The following is a 19,909-nucleotide window of genomic DNA, read 5'->3' as shown; positions in this document are numbered from 1 at the left end:
TGTAAGGGGGAGATGTCCCCGCCGAATCTAAAATTTGCTCATGCTAAGCCGCGAATATAACACTTCAACGCGGCAACGGGTAACATAATATTGAGATCGTGTCGACGGCAATCGTCGTTTTGCGTAATAACTATGCCATTTAGAAAAAAAAACATATGCTGTTAAACCTACCGCAATAAGCTAAAGTCGTGGGCTCGATAAGCACGACGAGATTTCTCTATTGTCGTTAAGTACGCTGTTTTAAAATATTAATTTGAGTTGGGCAAAAGGGACGCAAACAACAAACAATTTGCGCTGATACAAAAACGACAGTTTAACTTTAATTTCATTCAGTTGTGATACAGTATTTTTAGTTCCTACTTAAGGGCTACTTGCATGGCCTAGACTTTATGTAACTTCTAGTAAACTAATAATAACTGAAGATTTGCTGTGTCAAAGGATATGGACCCGTTAAACTTAATCCAGGTAGATAAGGTATGCCTTAAACATACCTCTTCTTAATCGTATACTCTTAGAGTGGTCCTGCATGATTGATTATACATGAGTGGTTGCTACCTTTTCAATCGTCGTCCAACAGTCTATTTACTGCACGCTAATTAATATTATTAAATATTTGTCAAACGGGTTGTTGATCGACCACATTACCTTTTGCCCTTCTATCCTTCCCCGCATCATCGTCACCAATCGCTCCACTGTATTATTTTTGCAGCATTTATTTATTATTTATAAAGAAACTGTAACGCCCGAGCGCTTGGGGAGATCTCACCCTATTAACAATACACTCTAGTTCAATCTAATTGACTTAATTTTGGCGAACAACCTTGAATAACACCTAATACGCCACAGGAAACGCGAGTACGTGAGCATTTCCACATTGCCCATAAGGATCCACATTGTTTTTACTGTTACAACACGTTTACATATTCATTCGTAGATAAAATTAAACGCTAGCATTCAACTGTCGTTTATCTACCCTTGTAAACTTTACCGTGCTGTATTTAAATGAACAATCGCGGTTCGCCGGTGCGAGATCTGAATCTTAACTAGGTGTAGTCACGATTCTTTTAAAGTTTGAACTATAACTTCGTTAGTTCGTTAGCCGTGTTTCATCCAAACCTTTCCCAGAAATATCATCTTCAGTAGATTGTGATGATAACTGAGAATTCTGATCAAGCTAAACTTAAGCTAATATCCTATGTAACATTTAAGCAAATAGTTGTCCTGTTGCAAGCATCAGCTTTCAGGATGAATCTGGCAGGTCCTTACAGTACAAATTGGGGATTTGCATTTTTGCAGCTGTGTGCAATGCAGGGTACCATTTTTGTTAATAGGTAAATTTTATAAAATATTTTCCCGTTCAGCAGAAACTTTTTTTGTTTATTTTTGGCTAACATATAAACAACAAATTGTTGCGGCACAGGAAAATAATTTACCAAGTTTGTTTTGAGCTCTACTTTATGCCATGACGAGCGAAGGGGTGGTTATTTATTAAATATGATGTATGTACACTGCTTTTACAGTACTTACTTTTTACAACACATTTGTATTTAAGTATGTATTTATCTATATAAATATGTTTATCCGTTGCCTAGTATCCATAGTACAAGCTTTGCTTAGTTTGGGATTAGGTCAATTGGTGTCAAGTGTCCCGTGATATTTATTCATTTTATTTTTCATTTGGAAGGTAAAGATAATTCCTCAAATCGTAAGTAATAATATGTATTTAGATTCTACTTGCTAACCAGCCATCTCTCGCCCACCGAGAAAGGTTAAAGTTAAGCATTGTGTTCTCCACCATTTAAGGCAATGATCTTGCATTTGTAATTATGGTAATGAAGTCCTTATTTGGGCAGTCCGTATTTTTAAAAGCCCATTGTTAAAATGCTTTGAGGTGGGCTTTTTAAATATTTTATTATACCCCTGTTTTGGTTTTGTTTGACTGTACAATTAGCCATAACCATAGATTGTCTTGAGACTTCCACAGTGTTGGTCATCTATACTAACAGTATTATGATTTTGAAAAAACTTACTTGTCTCAAACACAAACACAGCACAAAAAATAATATGTTTAAAAATATCAATAAAATTACCTTTTTCTTGACATACAATCATACTTTCTAGTTAACTATTACATACAGACAATCCAAACTAAACCACTTTTAACTACGTATACTTCTTCCCTGACGCGACGCACGTAGGTTAAGAACACGTAAGCCTGTCGGTTTCACAAAGGCATACTATCGATACAGGACAAAGACGTTAAGCCTAACGGCCGTCATTACCATCCAAGTCACGAGTTAGCCTTCGTGATTCAAGTCCTGGGAACTTGGCAGCACGCCCTGACGCTTGATGCCTCGGGCCTACACTTTTATCGTGCATCAAATATCATACTGTAGACTGTAGATCCTACTTCTTAGTGACAGCCCGTAATGGCCCTTTGAGTGTCAAATTATAGGATATCGTAATAAGGCTCCTTTCATGTGAAATTCGATTTCATACGAGCTATGACAGGTGTTGAATAAATGAGCTATCGCGCGAATTGAGCTTTAAACGTTTGGAATAGATCTTATAATAAACTATGCAGTTGTTTTAACAGCGTTAAAATTGACACAAGCTTTTAGATATCTATGGACTATCATATTTGATTATTTTTGAACGAGCTTACTTCCTTGGCGTCAGTTTGCGTAGGAAGCTAAATTGAAATTTGAACTGGTTCTTTTTCTTCGTAATGATTCTCTTTGTGAGTTAGACAGTTCCATTATAGAACTTTAAAATACACAAAATTGCAAGACATAGCAGTCTCTATGAAGACACAAAAGAAGGTAGAAATTTTATTTGCATCGTCGCGCTACTGGTTTTATTTTTACCATTGAACTGATTTATTGTAATTATACTGGACGTATTATTTAGACGAAAGGAATTGTATGATCATCTTTTTAAACTGATTTTTGTTAGTGTCTGTCTAGTGTGCTAATCGATTGTTTTTGGGTAGGTACTTGAGAAAATTATTTTTTGGCGGCAGTAAAACATAGAAAGATTTAAAAGGAAAAGTACCATTATATGTTTTACAAGTTCACCAATATTATAATTATACCTATTGATTATTTGCCACATATTAGTACGTACAGCAACCTGCACTGCGCGCGGCCCGAAACACATTGGGCCTTATCTTTAGTGTATTTATTTATATTCACTTTATTCATACAAAGACAAAAATTATTTTTGAGCTGACTTTACTGTATTTTTTTTACTTCCAATAAAAATAAAAAAAATACTGCTCATAACCGCCCTGCGCGTATGCGAAATTGACATCGTCGAGCGTCGCGGGCGCATATCGCGCACACGCAAACAGCAGTCACGGCCTGCGGTCACGCCGTTATTGTATAGTCCAAATGACCCGGCCAAGCCATGGGCGACAGGAGAAAATTAACTGACCAAGTGCGTGGCCCGACACGCACTTGGTCAGTTAATTTCCTCCTTCTCGTGTCGGGCCACGCACTGGTCCTATATTACGAAGTGCAAAATTCAAACCGTATCTTGCCGTCCCGCTGACGCGTATATTATTTAATACGAGAGTGAGAGGGACAGTTCGATACGAACTTCGATTTTCGAATTTCGTAGTAGCCCCCCTGGTTGAACTTCAAGTTGAACTTAGTGTAATAGCTTAGAGGCACGGCGCGCGCGCAGTGTAGCACACCGTATTAATATGACAAATAATTATAGTATTTGGTCGGCCATTACTCCTTAATTTGGAAATACTATAGCTTATCTCACGTCATGGGCCCTCCCATGACGTGAGGTAAGTTGAATAAGTCGGTAACTAAGAATGAATAAATTAATTATCCCCACTTTATTTGTAGGGGAAGTACAGTCAAGTGCATATGTCGGCGGCCGATCGTAAAATCCGCCAGATCACGAAATTCCTAGGCATATCGTGAAACGCCGCCATTTCATGATATGCCTAAACGTTGGCCAGGCATATCACGATGTGCCTGAGAAATAATACGGCAGATCGATTAGAGCAACGCATTCGTCGATATTCCTAGCTCTATACCGGGCACATCGTAAAATAGTTTCTTTTATGGCCACTGGTGGCGCTGCGTATGCAATGGCGGCCGCGACCAGCTGACCGGTCGTGTTTGTTTAGCGCGTGAAAAATGTCGGCGTCGCAACAAAATGATCTTTAAACCGAAACTAGTGATTGAATTCAAAATAGAAGTGCAAAAGAAGCTTTTGAACATCAGCTCCGTTCTTTTTATGTGAATCAAACGTATTCTGTGCACAATGTGAAAAAAACCATGGACGTCTGCCCGTATTTTAGAGGTTAGTATTTTGTTGATAAATAAAGTATTCACTAGTTGTTACTTATTTATATAGAAAAATTTAGGTACGACGAGCGAAGCGAGGAGTGGTTAGTTTTAATTGTGATCACGACGCACGAGCCGAGCGAGCGAAGCGAGCGTGCCGCGGCAGCGGCCGGCGAAGTGCCAGAACCGATTTGGCGGCGTTTCATGATATGCCTAGGAATTTCATGATCTGCCTAAACTGGCCAAATCATGAAATGGCGGCGCTTCATGATATGCCTAGGAATTTCATGATCTGCCTAAACGTCACTAGGCAAATCGTTAAACGGTGAGATTTGAACGATATGGCGGATGTCCCTTAGCCAATTCATGAAATGGCGGCATTTCACGATATGCCTAGGAATTTCGTGATCTGGCGGATTTTACGATCGGCCGCCGACACATAGATATCGACGCGGCCAAAGTTACAAAAATATGTATTACACGACCTTAATGTTAAATGCATAAAGTTTCTAAATTACCAAACAGCCAGTAAAGTGTTACGCTTTGCTCTTATCATTTATTCGTTTCACAATATTACAGTCGTTACACACGCACGCGTTTGACATTTTGCTATGGACACATGTGACAATGACGACCACCAAAGAGGTTAGACTAGATCACTATATATGTAGCAATATGTACAAAGTGTCAACCAATTAAAATAGAACCGAGAACATACAAATCAGACAAATACACCTTAAGACCCGACAAAAGAAACCCATATAGGTAATTAACGAATCTGGTCTCAAAAATTTACAAGAATCAGTAGAGAAATGCAACCTGTAGAGGAGAACAGACAGCCGTACATAGGAAAGTATTTTTGTCTAAGCTCGCGCTTTCAAATCGCGCGGTTTTTTTTTCAATTCGACGTCGCCAATTAGAAATTAATTTTCAGCTATTAAGTATAACATCAGCATAACCATTTTTAACTTCAAAGTTAAACGGTCTCCTTTCTTCGCACGACAATTCAACAGTAAAACATTCACAATAGGACGGCCGCCATCCCCTTTTTACCCCAAAATATACGACACATGTCTGCGCTAAACAATTGGCCATAAAGTTTCGGGAATCGTCCAACAATGACCCTTGCCGCTTATCTAAATCTCGGAGTGGCCAGCGTTTGTTCAAACGTTGGACAATTAGATGCAAGTATTGCGTAGTCACTCCGTTCCCATATATTACGGACCATTAGTCATTACCATCTGATAAGAGCATCCATTGCTGACTCATTCGTCTTTTTGCGCACTCTTAGACAGGTAGGTAGGTACAGTGGAAACAAAAAGGCCGCATATTGATGATAAAGGCCAATCGATGAGTTAATGCATGAGAATGCAACAATGATATTGATCAGGATGATGGCCAAGACCTTTTAGAATTGATATTGAAGGGCGAAAGAACATCGCTTGCGTCGTTACAATCGTGACTCTGATTGGGTAATATTGAAGATCGATCTCCTTTGGTACATAGTTTATACATAGAGATTAAACTAGCTACCTGGATCAATATTAAGAAAGGAACTGGAGAAAACGTTTTGTCATTTTGATAAAAAAAGACGTCTAGACTGCCTATTATCTATTTTTTACCGTAAACACTTCTAAACTAACTAGCATTAGAGTACTCATAACTTTCCTGCGTATTTGAGTTACTTATCAACGGCACAGACACATTGTTTATTTGCCAAAGTTAAATATAAGTACTAAGAAATTTATGCAAATCCCATGCTAATACTTAAACTGCACATTTCAGTGTTTCGGCATAAGCTCTAGCGCTTTTACCAGCATTTACCTAACTCTGCGCTATAACTTCGAGGCCCGTAACACTTATAAATAATGCATTATTTAACTTGCAACATACTATATGAGATTACAAATTAACTACGCAAGATTTATCCCGCATGTTACTTAAAGATAATAACTCTAATGTCTCATATAGTCACGATAATTCGGCTCGTTCGTGACTATCTATTTTAATATTCTCATGTCGTCTGGTTGACGCGTTGCTATGCGTTGATACATCAATAAGGCACGGTGTTTTGAAAGGGCATTTGTAATTTCGTACCAACGGCTAAGCCGCATGTAAAACGCGACCATTTTGTTTTTGCGAAAGAAAACGCTATTAGAATGAGTCAATGTTGAATAGAAGCATATGAATAGCTTAAATTGGTATTAAAACAACCCTTTAAATAGGTGAAATAGAAACCCCTAACGATTTCTTGAATATGGCATACAAGCCGCAGGTGCGTCGTACGATTTCGTGCTGGCTTTATTTTAAGCATAATGCATTGCATTGGTTCAATAAATCCTCTATAGGGCTCTCGAGTACATTAGCGATGTTAATATGCGATAGTGATGTTCATGATCGATCCTTTCACATTCAATGGCTCGTTGTTCTGTATGAATGGGGAGCCCTCTTGAAAGTACTCGTCGGGTTTACGATGTGAATCGGGACCGAGTATGGATTAAGAAGGCTTATTATTTCAATGTAAGCTCATACAGCAGTTTTTTCTTTTTATAATGCCTTACGAAGCTGTCGCTTTGCATGATAAATTCTTGTTTTTCATGCCAGCGTCTACATATAATAAGAGAAAGTGTAAGTGCCATATATTTCACGGATCTAACGTAACGTAATGTTATAAATTGGAAAACTTATAATTGGTCGTTTCATCGCTGTTTTTCCTGGAAATAAATTGCTTTCGTTCTCACTTTTCGTTTCCATCCTGGTGCTGCGAAGTAATTTTTCGTACACCATGGCACAGAATAACTAATAGTACTACCATACGTGACCATGGAAACAAAAGTACCTGCAGGCACAATTGGTCTGAGAACACCATAATACTTTTAACGACAATATAAACCTTTTACCACATAATGTTCAATCGGTCTTGAATCTCAAATTGTCCTTGACTCGACAAAATAATGGAAGCGTCTGTGAATAGCCAATAAAATGGGTAACGGAGCTTTATCCGTTTCGCGCGATCCAATAAGAAACTGCGATTTGAAAATATGACTATCCCCTTGGCGTTATCTATTTGATACCGAGGCCTTTTTACTGGATGAGCTCTGAATCGCAGTCGCTTGAATTATATTTGTAACTTTGAGACAGTAAACTACTGTACATTTTGAATCAATTATAATATACACTATATTTTGGCTATCTCTATATACAAAACTGGCTAAGTCCAGGTCGGACCACACGTAGTGTAAAGTTCAGCACTAATATGAGACAAATATTCAATATTAAGTTTTGATCGTCTAGTAAAGCCTACTAAGTTGTGATAGATTTCCTTTTAAATTAATTATTATTATATTTATGTATACTTATACTATTTTATTTTACCACTTTGCCAGCGTGGTTACCATTTATACTCAAGCAAAATTATACCTTTGTAGCATTAACCGTTTCTAAGCTAAGCCACGGACGGACGGCCATGGCGAAACTATATGGGTTTCTTGTAATACTACGGAACTATAAAAAGCCATACCAAACGTGTCCTTGGTTCGACTGGCTCGATAAATTAGCATTGAGCACAGAGATATCGGCGTAAAGCGCCGGCCGATCCCACTATTGTGTATGAATGCCGTGATTGTAGGGCTGAGGAATGTCCTGATTAACATCATGGAGGATGGGAATGCTTGCATTATGGTTGCCTAGCGTTTGCATGCATGTACTGTGGAGGAATTAAAATTGCCTTAATCTTATTTTTTTAAATCAAATAGACTAAGGCACAAAACCTATTAATAAAGTTTAAATTTATTTTTATAATAAAACGGAAAGTGAAAACAATATCTATCTACAGGAGTGAGCTACGTTATAAATTCATAAATCTACTATCGATAAAAAATATTAAATGGACCATCCTAGAAAACTTAAGGTACCCAATTATAGATCAATTGATCTGTCAATATATTAATGACCGTTAATCGATGTTTCATTTAAGTTGTACTTATGAAAAAAGACTTAATAGGCATTTGTTAACTCATTGATACGCGCTGCCATTAACATTAACAACTGTCATTTTGCCTGTATCACTTGAGCAAAATTGGTATTTGAGTTATTTCCTGCTCTAATCGCAATTTACAAAATACAATACAGAACACAATAGACGCTGCTTTTTACAGCCAGTTTGAGCAGAAAGCAATGTTAAAGTTTGATAATGATGGCATTATTTTTTGTTTTCTAAAATGCCATTGAAATTAACGGAACGCTTATCAAAAATTAGACTGTTACTACTGTTACTGTTGTACTGTTAAATTCATGTGTTTTATGCACAATAAAGAGTTATACAATACAATAATAGAAGTACTTAAAATATTGGCATTTTTTACAGAATAAGTTACCGTTCCCAGATTCAATCAACTTTGAGAGTTTCGTTTCATCCTCCTATTCGTAGAGACCGTGAGCTCAATGACATGTGTACCTATTGTTATAGCTTCCCACATATCCCTTGATTAGTCATCATTTATTATACCATTGTACTCTATGCTATCGAATATGTGCAGACTTTAGGGCCTCTAGGGGTATAATTATGTTTCGAAAGCCGTCTCTGCTTGATGCTGAACATTGTAATTGTTAAGCTAAGCTGTGTGAAATATAAACATGTAGCCTCCAAATATTATAATGGGAAATAAATCCTTTGACGTGTCTGATGTTAAAGTTATTATAAATGATTTTACTATATAGAAAGGTACTTAATCTTTCGCTTAAAAAAGGGAGTTTAAGGTATTTTATCCTCGGTAGGTCTGAATGTAAAAATAAAGCAATACGTTATTTTTATTTATTTAGATATTTATGATTTCTGTTTGAAGTTTTGGCTAAGTATCCTATACCTTTGTGATTTCAGTGAATATAATAATTAATTATATACTTTTGATAATGTTCTGTCAATAAATATTCAACACACTCTCTATCACCTAGGTGGTAGGTACCTCTTTCTCGATTACATGTGGTATTTCTCAGTTATAGTTCAACCCGGAGTAGTTCACACACTGTTAGCTATTAGGCTATGATTAATGCATATGACGAAAGAGCTTCTTTGCCACTTGATATCGTAATCAAACAAGTGAATACCGTCTACCACGTCACTTTCCCTCGCCATTTGAAAGAGTAAAAAATATACAAAAGTAAGTACCCACTGCAACGCAATTGTGTATGTCAAGGCAATAATTATTACTCAATGTTTAGGCATGAGAACTCTTTTGTTACAGATTAATTAAATTCAATTTTGTCTAATAAATAGTGTAGTTTACAACTGCATTATGAATTGAGCTGTTTTCTCACTGTTAATTATTTTCAGCTCCCAACGGGTACCAAGTTATTTTCGTACGTCATAAGTCATAATGCATAACCTAAAATTAAACTAGTCGTGTGCCGTCACATATTGTTCAGCTTTAATGCACTAACTGAAATTATACGCAAACGTAACTCGAACTTAGAATATAATATGACATACAAAATGGGTTATTCATGAAGTCTAATAGCGTGGTATGTGCTAGACATTATGATATGAAAATTTACATATATGCTGCCGTAAGTCGGGCTAAATAATTAAAGATTCATTAATTCTCGAAGCTGTCGTAGAACTCTTAACTAACTGTAAGTGACTCTGTTAGTTGTATCTATGGACTGCAGTTAAGTAGTAACTTAAACTCTACTTAACCAACTTCATTAAAATAGGCCAAATAGGACTTTGGCCTCCAATTACTACAGTGAGAGAGTCCATCTTCTCTATCCAATATTCCAGCTAAATAATTACGCCAATAGGCTTCTCATGCTCTTAAAATGTTACTTAGTCTCTACATATCGGGACTAAAGCTCCTTTTTATTCTCTAGGGATTAAAGTATTTTTTTTAATTTACTTTGGAAACCCCTAAACATCTAACGCGGTGTTTGTGAATGGAGGATTTTTAGGCGTGGAAATAACCTCAAAATGACAACTGCAAAAATATTTAAAAAAACGGGATGGAATTTCGTTAAGTAAACACAATTAATGATTACGAATATGAATCTATTCAATAATAATAAACGTTTATTGCAGACCAGGGTCCTTAGATAGTTAGTAACATGTACTTAATCTTATTTAAAAGGGTTAGTAACACAAAGAATTAAATTTATTATCAAAATTACTAATTAAAATCAAAATAAAATACAGTCAAAATTACAGGTAAAATTAAAATTCATTATAATTAAAGTTAAAATTCAAATTAATTTTTCGAATATTCTAATTCATGAGCTTATAAATGGAGCCCTGGAAGCCATATGTATGGAATTCCAGTGCATAGCCATTGAACTAGCTGGGTAATCCGTCACCGTGGCTAGGAGGCTGTTGGGGCCGCCGCGCACACGGCAATTATACTAAGGATTAATTCATTTTATAATGCATAGTCCAATTAGTTTTAAAATAGTTTTCAATTTTGACTGTTGGCTAAATATGCAAGCTTTTAAAACGTCACTTCATAAACAATAAAATTAAAGAAAAAACCGCACAATTTTTTTTTATTGCTATTTGAACTTTGAACAGATGGCCTGTCCGTTAGTCAAGCGTACGTCTTTAAAAAGTAATATTGTAATTTTGAACAAAACGTTGTTTTTTTCCTCCCATTCAAAGTGAAAAGTAGAGTATTTAACGCGAGACTAAACAACCACAATGCCACTCGAACTATAGTCAACATCTCGTATCATTATGGCTTGTTTTAGTCCCTTGTTGAACAATCTACTATTAAACTGTCTCATAGATAAATATGAAATATCAAATATATATGTAAGTGTATAAAGTAGAACAAAATCCGTTGTCTTGTTTGTCTGCGCACACCGGATTGCAGAAACTTTTGGAAGCACTTTATTACAGTTTCTTCCAATATTTGCTAGCGTAGATTCCGTCTAAGTATGTTTACCTGAGCGATGTAACTACGTACGTACCCAGTCCATACCGTTGGAATAAAGTAAATTGAATGTAACTACTTCAATACCGACAGGACTTATCTAAAAGTACATATAATAAAGTTAAAATTTAGAATCTTGTCGACTCCAATAGATAGAAATATGGCTTAAGCGTTGTTGTTGTTCGAAGATTATTGATTGATACTGACTTTAATCTATATAAGCTACAAAAAATTATAACTAGTGGCTCTATGAACTCCTAGTACCTAGATCTCGCGACTCTATTTTTATGTTTTCAACACCCGTTAAATAAGGTAAATGAAATAGAAAATAAACAAAAATATTATAAAAAAATCGGAGGCGGTCACCCATCCAAGTACTTACTGATTGCGGTCGACGTTGCTTAAGTTTATTTTTTTCTGCTTTAACTTCGAAGGATATGCCATTTTGAAAAAAAAAAACTAAAAGTGACTCTACAACAAAAATCCGTAGGTATAATTATCAAACCTGGTCACAAAATTTCACAAAAATCGGTTGAGAAATGCAACTTGTAGAGGAAAGAGACAGCCGGACATGTGAAAATATTTTTGTCTAAGCTGTACCCTTAGTGTAAGTTTTCGGTTACAAAATACGTCTCGACCGCGTTCGCGTTAAAATCTCAATTTATATGGTAACACGAACAGCGCCTCTAGCGGAACGTTTGCGATGTTCGTGTTTCCATACAAATTGAGATTTTAACGCGAACGCGATCGAGACGTATTTTATAACCGAAAACTTACACTAAGGGCACTGAAACTGAGACCTTCCGCTCGCGCTTTGCACTCGCTCGGTCAAATAGGTACAACTATCACATTATCCCAAGAAAGTGATACGGTTTCACCAGATGTTATACTTATTGCAAAACGGATGCGTGCACGCATAAGTCACGGTTCACACGAGCGGATATTGCGTCGCTGAAACGTTCATTGTTCTCGATCGTTATTAATCAAAGAAAATGTCTCTGCGCTGTTTGCGCTCCCGAAAACTCTGTTACGGACGGTGCCCGCGCGAAGGTGAAACGTAACGCACGGCGACTCCACTTAATGACGTGGTATACTTGTCTTATATCTATTTACAGTACAGACGAATCATTTAGCTAGATTATGACCGTGAAAAATTTCCACTACAAATCGTATCTAACGCCCAATGGAAATAGATTTGACATTACTTTTCAAAAGTGTATTATTTCAATTGTTCGACTTTACATCAGTAGCAAACTACCAAATGGTTCACCTGTGCCCATAGTGTAAGTTTTCGGTTACAAAACACGTCTCGATCGCGTTCGTCAATAAATATGAAAACACGAACAGCGCCTCTAGCGGAACGTTTCCGATGTTCGTGTTTCCATACAAATTGAGACTTTAACGCGAACGCGATCGAGACGTATTTTGTAACCGAAAACTTACACTAAGGGCACTGATGGTAGGTACAAAATAATCGACTGTGTCAGTGAGGTAGCTGGCAACAAAAGCCACTTGTTCATTAATATTTTTTTAACCCAATCGATTAGTAGATGACATTTTTTTAATGTGTTTTAATAGAATTATTTTCGAAAGGTCATCTGAAGTATTTTTAAACTGATCCTGGTGAAACAGATCAGCTCCAAGCTGTAGATTGCCATGAAGCTAGGCAGGATTGGGATTCCGAGACCTCTTGTCTGAGGTTCAGATCAGATCAGATCCTTTTAGGTAGCTACTTACCTGCTTTAAAAAAATTTTCCGTTCCTATGCAGTCTGACGCGCTAGGACTAACGCTAAGCACCTAGCGGCTAAGTGTAAAACTCTGTTCTATACTTATATCTATTGTATGTATATGGCAATTGGCAGCTTAGCCTGTACCTAGTATAGTTATCAGGTTATTTATTACTGCTTTAGTACGGTTCATGGTATTACGTAGATTAATTTTTGAAAGAATAATATCGGCTTTGTGCATGTCCGAAATATTTATATCCGAAAGAAGAAATACAAAAATTATGTAATTTTTTTGTATGATAAAGAGTTTCCACAAAACGTGCGCTCGGCTAATTCGTTAGTACAGTCAGTTAAATCAGAATTCGGGGATTTCAGAGACTTAACTCTCGACTGTTCACATAATTACTAATACCAAAAGATTGAGTAGGTACCTAAAATAAAAAACCGGGCAAGTGCGAGTTGGACTCGCGCACCGAGGGTTCCGTACACATTTATAGGTATGTAAACGGGAATCGTGTGTTGAAGATATTTCCCGCTTTTTCAGTGATTTAAAACATGCCCTGCTACCAAGCAAAACGTACGCAGTGTGGGGTCAGATTATATTGGTCATTGATATTTACAGACACACATAAAAATTCAAGATTTTCAGACTTTTCTAGTTGGTTGTGTTATAATAGCTACCTTCACACCAAATTTCAAGTTTCTAAGACAACTAGGTTTCAGTGCACGGCAATTTGTATGTCTCACGTTAAGATTGTTTTTTTTTGATCTCCTTGTATTTTTTATTTCAATTCCAAATTTTTACTCAACAACAACAACAAGCTGAGATATGAGGTGTGTAGGGGAAATTCGTGTCTGTACCGTTGACCATCAGTAGTGTAGCGGTATAGCACGCGGTACGGAATACCGAGGACCTGGGTTCGATTCCCAGTGATGGTCTTATTTTTCTGGTTTTTCTGTGCATCTATATTTCAGTTTGTATTTTCAATTTTGGAATCACGTTGTTTAATGACTGTAACTTTTGATTGCGTTGACTTAAAAGTTTGATTTTTTCAAGGTTTCAAGGGACCGCAGATATGAGTATTCGATATCAATTTCAGGGCGATAAAAGTACCTCCGCGCGTTCCTGAGAAAAAGGGCCTTGACAGACGGACGGACAAAAAAGTGATCCTATGAGGGTTCCGTTTTTCCTTTCGTGTACGGAACCCTAAAAACGAAATATGCTGCAAAAAAGTATGTTTGTCTTAATCGGTATTCAATACAAATGTTTCCTTAGGTACACTTTTACAGTAGGTACATAAAATTACGGCGTGGAAAATCGAAAGTAATCCATTAATGGCTGCAAAAAAATGAATTTGCGTTACCCTCGTAAGGTGATACGTGGTAACGCAAGAGGGATCGACTTAATGATTTCAAAATCCCGCCTTAGATCTCCGTAACCAATTCAAATGCTTTTTCTGACCGACTACAAAAGGACCAGTCAGTCAATTGAAGTTCCTTGATGTGGTTTTAATAGTTACTTTCAGAATATGGCTCGGAAATTCGAGTGACTACGTAACTATTGAAATACCTATGCTGTTTACCGGATGTGATTCTGAACTCGCCAAAGCCATTGAAGAGCGGAAATTAACCGTTGCCTTTGTTCCGCTGTCATTTTCAGGTAGTGAATCGGGTGTGACTTGTTTATTGAACTCGTGTCGATCAAATAATCAATCTATCCAGTACGTCAATTATTAAGCCACATTTTACATAAGCTTTCATGGACAAGAAAACCAGAACCACTTAAGCATTTTTTTTATCTACACAGCTCTCTGTCCGTTTTCTGTTACGACTTTGCTGGTTTATTAAATACTTAATAATGTTCTCGCTTCCACGTATTCCCGTAATAAAAGTTTTCTAAAACTTTGAAATTATTTATTGTTAAACGCGATCGCGAACTTATCCGTGTTTTGTTCAATTCGACTTTTGTTAGAATTTTAAAGCATGTTTTCCAGTATATGTGTGCCATTGTGTGCCTCCACAGTCACACTCTGAGGATTTCTCTCCGTTATGCACATTGATCGCTGGAGGTGTAATTTCGTGGGTAGCCGGCTCACACCGCCGAACCGTGAACGTCTAGAGCTCTAGAAATTATGCAGTTACAGAGTAGGTCGAGTCACATTTGTAACACTCCCGATTTGTCTTGAGCTAGTAAGAAATTTACAAGCCATAATCTTGTCAAAAGTGAGGAGGCGTCTTGATTTTTGTAAAATTGCAACTGGATATTTGCTAGTTTCACTTTGTTAGGCGACTGGAGAGCATATTAACAACGTCATTTTGTCTAAGCAGACCATCGAGACATCTCTATTTATATTGTCTTTTTTTTAGCATACAGATTATTATATAGGCAAACATCTACGTGCTTCATGCAATTGCCTTCCAAGACGGCTGCCAAACTGATAATATTCGAACTTAGATTGTATTAATTTTAGTCTCTGACTCTTGGCTTATTCTATTCAGCTTAGGTCTATACCATCATAGCAGTACCATGCATGCTGCTAACATTTAAAATAGCTCTCTTAGATGCCTCAACTATATAGACATCGCACATGCCATACCAGGGCCAAATCTTTTATTGTTGTTTTGTTGTCTTTTTTCTTAATTGTTTTCCGAATATAGAGTTTTTATAGTCATATAATTACTATGGTTAATTCATTGTCAATTTAAACGTGTTTGATGTAGCGTAAAACATTAATTAATAATTACATTTTTTTAATGACAGTGTTTAGTTTAATTTAATTTTTGTTTTATTGTTTGATTTAATTTTGTCTTTTTGTTTGATTTAATTTTAATTTTGTAATTTGACATGTGTATTGCTATCTGACATTATATATTACCATGAACATTTATTACGAATTACTAAGCATGGTCACAAAGGATTAGATGCAAGGATAAAAGCATTTCACAAAAAATACTTTTTTAAATATGTAAATATTTTACAGCGTGGGTTAGCTAATGGAGTTCCTTAAAAAAAAACTGTACTGAAAATTCTTGGATAGGTACTACTCGCCCTACAACTCAGTAAGAATAACTTCTGCAGACGAATTTATGCAACTTAGACAATTTATTACAAGATTTTACTTACTTAACCTGCCCTCTTAGATATAGGTCGAATCTCTGAAGTCGAATTTAACCAACTTTCAGTGGTTGGATAAATCTAAAGAAATACGTAAACGGTAGAAAAACGAAAATAGTATAACAATGCAATTACCTACATTCAACTAAAAACTAAAACTAAGTCGGGAAACGAAACTTTAATTTCATTTTAACAAAAACTTTTCATTTTCTTTTCAGCCAGTAGGAATATACCGTGGCAAGTACGAGTGGGCGAACGAAAACAGCCCATTAGGTGGCGACTGCTCACTGTGGGTGCGAGCGGCGACATTGCAGCTCGATGATGGACAGTGGCAGTGCCAAGTTACTGCCAGCAATTATGATGTTCAGGTGAGCCATCAGTCTCATCAGCACGCTTGTCATTTTGTCACTTGATGTTCCATGCGTTTTCTCTGAATTTGCGGCAGAAAGAATCACAGTGAGCGACAAAATTTGTCGCGGGCACGCGTACTAGTTGTTTACCAGCCTATACCAATAATAATAGGTATAACACAGAACTTATACCCTACATTTTGGACTAAACGAGCGTGAAAGTGAGAAACGTTGGTTGTCGCTGGACACGCCCGACCGAGATCATAAATAATTAAAAATATTAAAAAGTTTTTTTAAAGAAGTTAAAACATATGTCTTTATTTAGTGAACGCAGTGGCACCATATAAAAATAATAGCATAACATCAAACAGCGTCAACAACCGATAATCCAAAGCGTGCCATCTGGTGATCTTGAAAAATAAACAGAAGCTATGGTTCCGGTAGTTAATTAAGTTAATTTAATGAGTACAGACACAAACAACAGAGAAGGCAACGGAAAAGGTTAATGTAAATATGCTCTTGTCTCCTTACCGTAAAATTAGGCGTTATAGAAGAGACTACAATATTTGCTTTGATAGATATTTGTAACTTGACTGTGAATTTGCTCAACTTGTCTTAATGCCTTTGGGTCGCTTTAAAAAAAAAACATTTGGCATACTATTGGATTAAATTGTGTACAAATATTTTCATCCCAACTTTTCTAATCTTCTGTTAAGTTCGTAGTTCTCAAGAGAATTGAACAATAAAACAGTTATTTTTTTTTATCTATTTTTAAGTAAGTAGAGCTAAATTAAATACATAGTAAGCACATACATAACGCAGTGCGTTATATGAAAATTCCGCTGGTATGGCTACGTTTGGCTTGCATATATGCCAGCACTTTTAATATATTCCTCGTTTTTCATTTGTTTCATTTAAGTAAAAAAAAAGTACGAAGCGAAAGCGGAATGCTTGCTTGCCGTTCGAAGTGATAAGCACCAATTATTAATAGCACAACCAGGCGTGCATAAATATCTAATACGGCGCTTTTCTAGGGCTAATGGTAGGGCGTGTCAAATATTTTTGTACGCTCCACTGGCACATATTAATACAGGTAACTATACCTGCTCTTCTGATTAAAAGTTGTGGCGCACCAAGCGACAAGCCAGAAAATGCGGATCATTACGAGCGAATTGCAAATATTTTCATCACCATCATTATGTATTCAAGAGCCTAGATCTTGTCGGTGGAGTAATCGCCACTCTGTACGCCTCTCTGCCAATGCTTTGAGCTTCTAATACTACATACATTGACCTTCTCTTTGGCTAAATATACTTTAAAATAAAATGCGTCAAACTTAATATAATTTTAGCGAACTACGTTGCTTTTCAGGATGCCTTATCTAGTCCTCCCGCGGCCTTAGCAGTCCGCGTGCCACCGCAGTCGCCTCGCATCCTCTTCAACGGCACCCACATACTGCCCGGCCAGAACATCACGGTGCCAGCTGGTTCGCGGGCTACTGTCGTATGCGAAGCACGATATGGCAACCCGCCGGCTTACATCGAGTGGTATCTGGGTATGTACAATTTTCATGGTTAATTCAGAGCAATTTCCAAGGGAAATCCAAATGAGTTACAGAAGATTTTGTTTTGTATTTTTTTTTTGTAAAACTAGAACGTTTGAATACTTCAGGCGTAAAAAAGTACCGGAGAAAAATCTATGTTCTGTTTTGCATTTGATAATTAGGTACTTTTCCCTTTACTCCTTAGCCTGAAAGGCCATAAAAAGGCCACTCGCTTTGCTCGTAGGCGAAAATGGGGAACTTACGTAGGTACTAAAAACGTACATATCGCCGTTTATCCGGTCTACTCGCGAACTCGCGATACCAGAGGCCGTATGTCTAACGCGGTGACGTTCGCGATCGCATTTACCATCTTTTTCTATCATATATCATGTGACAGAAAGAAACGATTGTGATCTCAGGGGGCGTTAGACAATAAGGCCAAAGACTGCAGTATATAGGGATAAATAAGGCCTCAGGGTGCAATGGGATTGTGGACTGTCCGTGAAAGTGCATGTTGGCGCCATCTTTCGGATCATACTGCAAGTACTGCAACGTTCGTCGCTTCAAACTTAGTGTACGGATCTGCCGTAAGGGTGCGCGCCGGACGATTTACAACTGAAGACCAACTCACTACCTATTCGTTAGCTTTACTTTATTTCTACAATACAAGACTATTTTAGGGCGTTTTCAGAAAAAGTTGTTGAACTGACTTTTTTTTAGATTTGGATGAAATTTCGTTTTCCTACTCAGAATCAGGAGCACTTTCGATTGTAATAGGAGAAAAAAAGTGTCCCAGGTTTTTCATATAATTTTGTGTTATCCATTACACTACCGCAACCAAAATGGCTGTAAAAAGCTCCTTAATTAAATGAAGCCCGCCTTCGACACCTATTATACTCACCTATTATACCTATCATACGGTCATTCGACAATTTTCAATCAGCTAAAATCACCCTTTTTTCCAGAGAAAGAGCGTCTCTCAGCCTGGAGCCAAACCAACGCGTCGGAGGTGGAACGGCCGCGCGTGTGGGCGGCGCGGTCGGTGCTGGAGCTGGGCGCCACGCGCGCCGCGCACGGCCGCCAACTGGCCTGTCGTGCCCACCACCCCTCCTACCCTTCGCCGTACTATCGGGACTCCTACACCATGCTTGATGTCACTTGTAAGTTAAAAAAATATTTTGCCAAGCCCGTAGCAGCAGGAAACTTTTCTCCTGAAAAAGTATAGTATCATTTCGTCTAAAAAAGCAACTGATCTAAGTAGCAACTGATCTAAAAAGCAATACCAATTTATCGAAAACTTGCAAAAACCTAGGTTAGGTTAGAGTTGCGTCAAGGCGCGAGGCGTCTCAGCCACGCGGAATAGGAGCTCCGCAGAACTTGAGTCAAAGAAATTTAGACCACTTGCTACATAGACCAGTTGCTTCTTAGACCACTTGCTACTTAGATCAGCTGCTTTTTTTAGACAAAATGATACTACGTAAAATAAAACATAGTTATATATCTACCAATTTTACGAATTAGTGTACATACCTAGCTTCCTATTTTAAAAAAAATCTATTCAGAAGTTCCAGAGATTAGGTTAGATTATTATTCCTACTCCTAACATACAAAGAAACATTCTTTACTTCTTTGTTAAATTATTATGTACATACAAAACAATAGATCTACTTTTCCTTATTGCTTGAAATTATCAAAACTTGGGCGAGCTCGGGCTAAAATTCAAGAACACTGATTTTCCCAGAGCCAAGCCAGATGATTTTGTCACCCCTAGCAAATTTCGAATTACGATTTTAAAAAAAATCGTTATCCCCAAAATAAATAAAGAAACAGGACAAGAATTGATTATATAAAGGTATGTACAAAAATCTACTAAATAATGGCTTTCTAGCGTATTTTGTGGGATAAGTTCGTATTTATTTTTCAGTTAGCTTAGGTAATCTTCAGTGAGC

At 37.1% G+C, this 19,909-nt stretch overlaps 1 protein-coding gene and 1 long non-coding RNA gene across 5 annotated transcripts in view; one reads left to right on the top strand and one right to left on the bottom strand.

Annotated features, from left to right (window-relative positions):
- Positions 1–19,909, bottom strand: part of LOC141436862 (uncharacterized) — a 281,086-nt gene that overhangs the window by 39,160 nt on the left and 222,017 nt on the right. The window lies entirely within an intron of this gene.
- Positions 1–19,909, top strand: part of LOC141436853 (kin of IRRE-like protein 3) — a 100,241-nt gene that overhangs the window by 70,829 nt on the left and 9,503 nt on the right. For all 4 annotated transcript variants that reach the window (XM_074099931.1, XM_074099930.1, XM_074099932.1 and 1 more), the window contains exons 3-5: positions 16,286–16,435; positions 17,789–17,972; positions 18,926–19,120. In XM_074099931.1, the coding sequence (XP_073956032.1) occupies positions 16,286–16,435; positions 17,789–17,972; positions 18,926–19,120 (529 nt within the window). The remainder of the gene's footprint in view (positions 1–16,285; positions 16,436–17,788; positions 17,973–18,925; positions 19,121–19,909) is intronic.

The sequence above is a fragment of the Choristoneura fumiferana genome, chromosome 17 (genome assembly GCF_025370935.1).
Source record: "Choristoneura fumiferana chromosome 17, NRCan_CFum_1, whole genome shotgun sequence".
Lineage (NCBI taxonomy): Eukaryota > Metazoa > Arthropoda > Insecta > Lepidoptera > Tortricidae > Choristoneura > Choristoneura fumiferana.
This window is presented reverse-complemented; position numbering and strand designations above follow the sequence as displayed.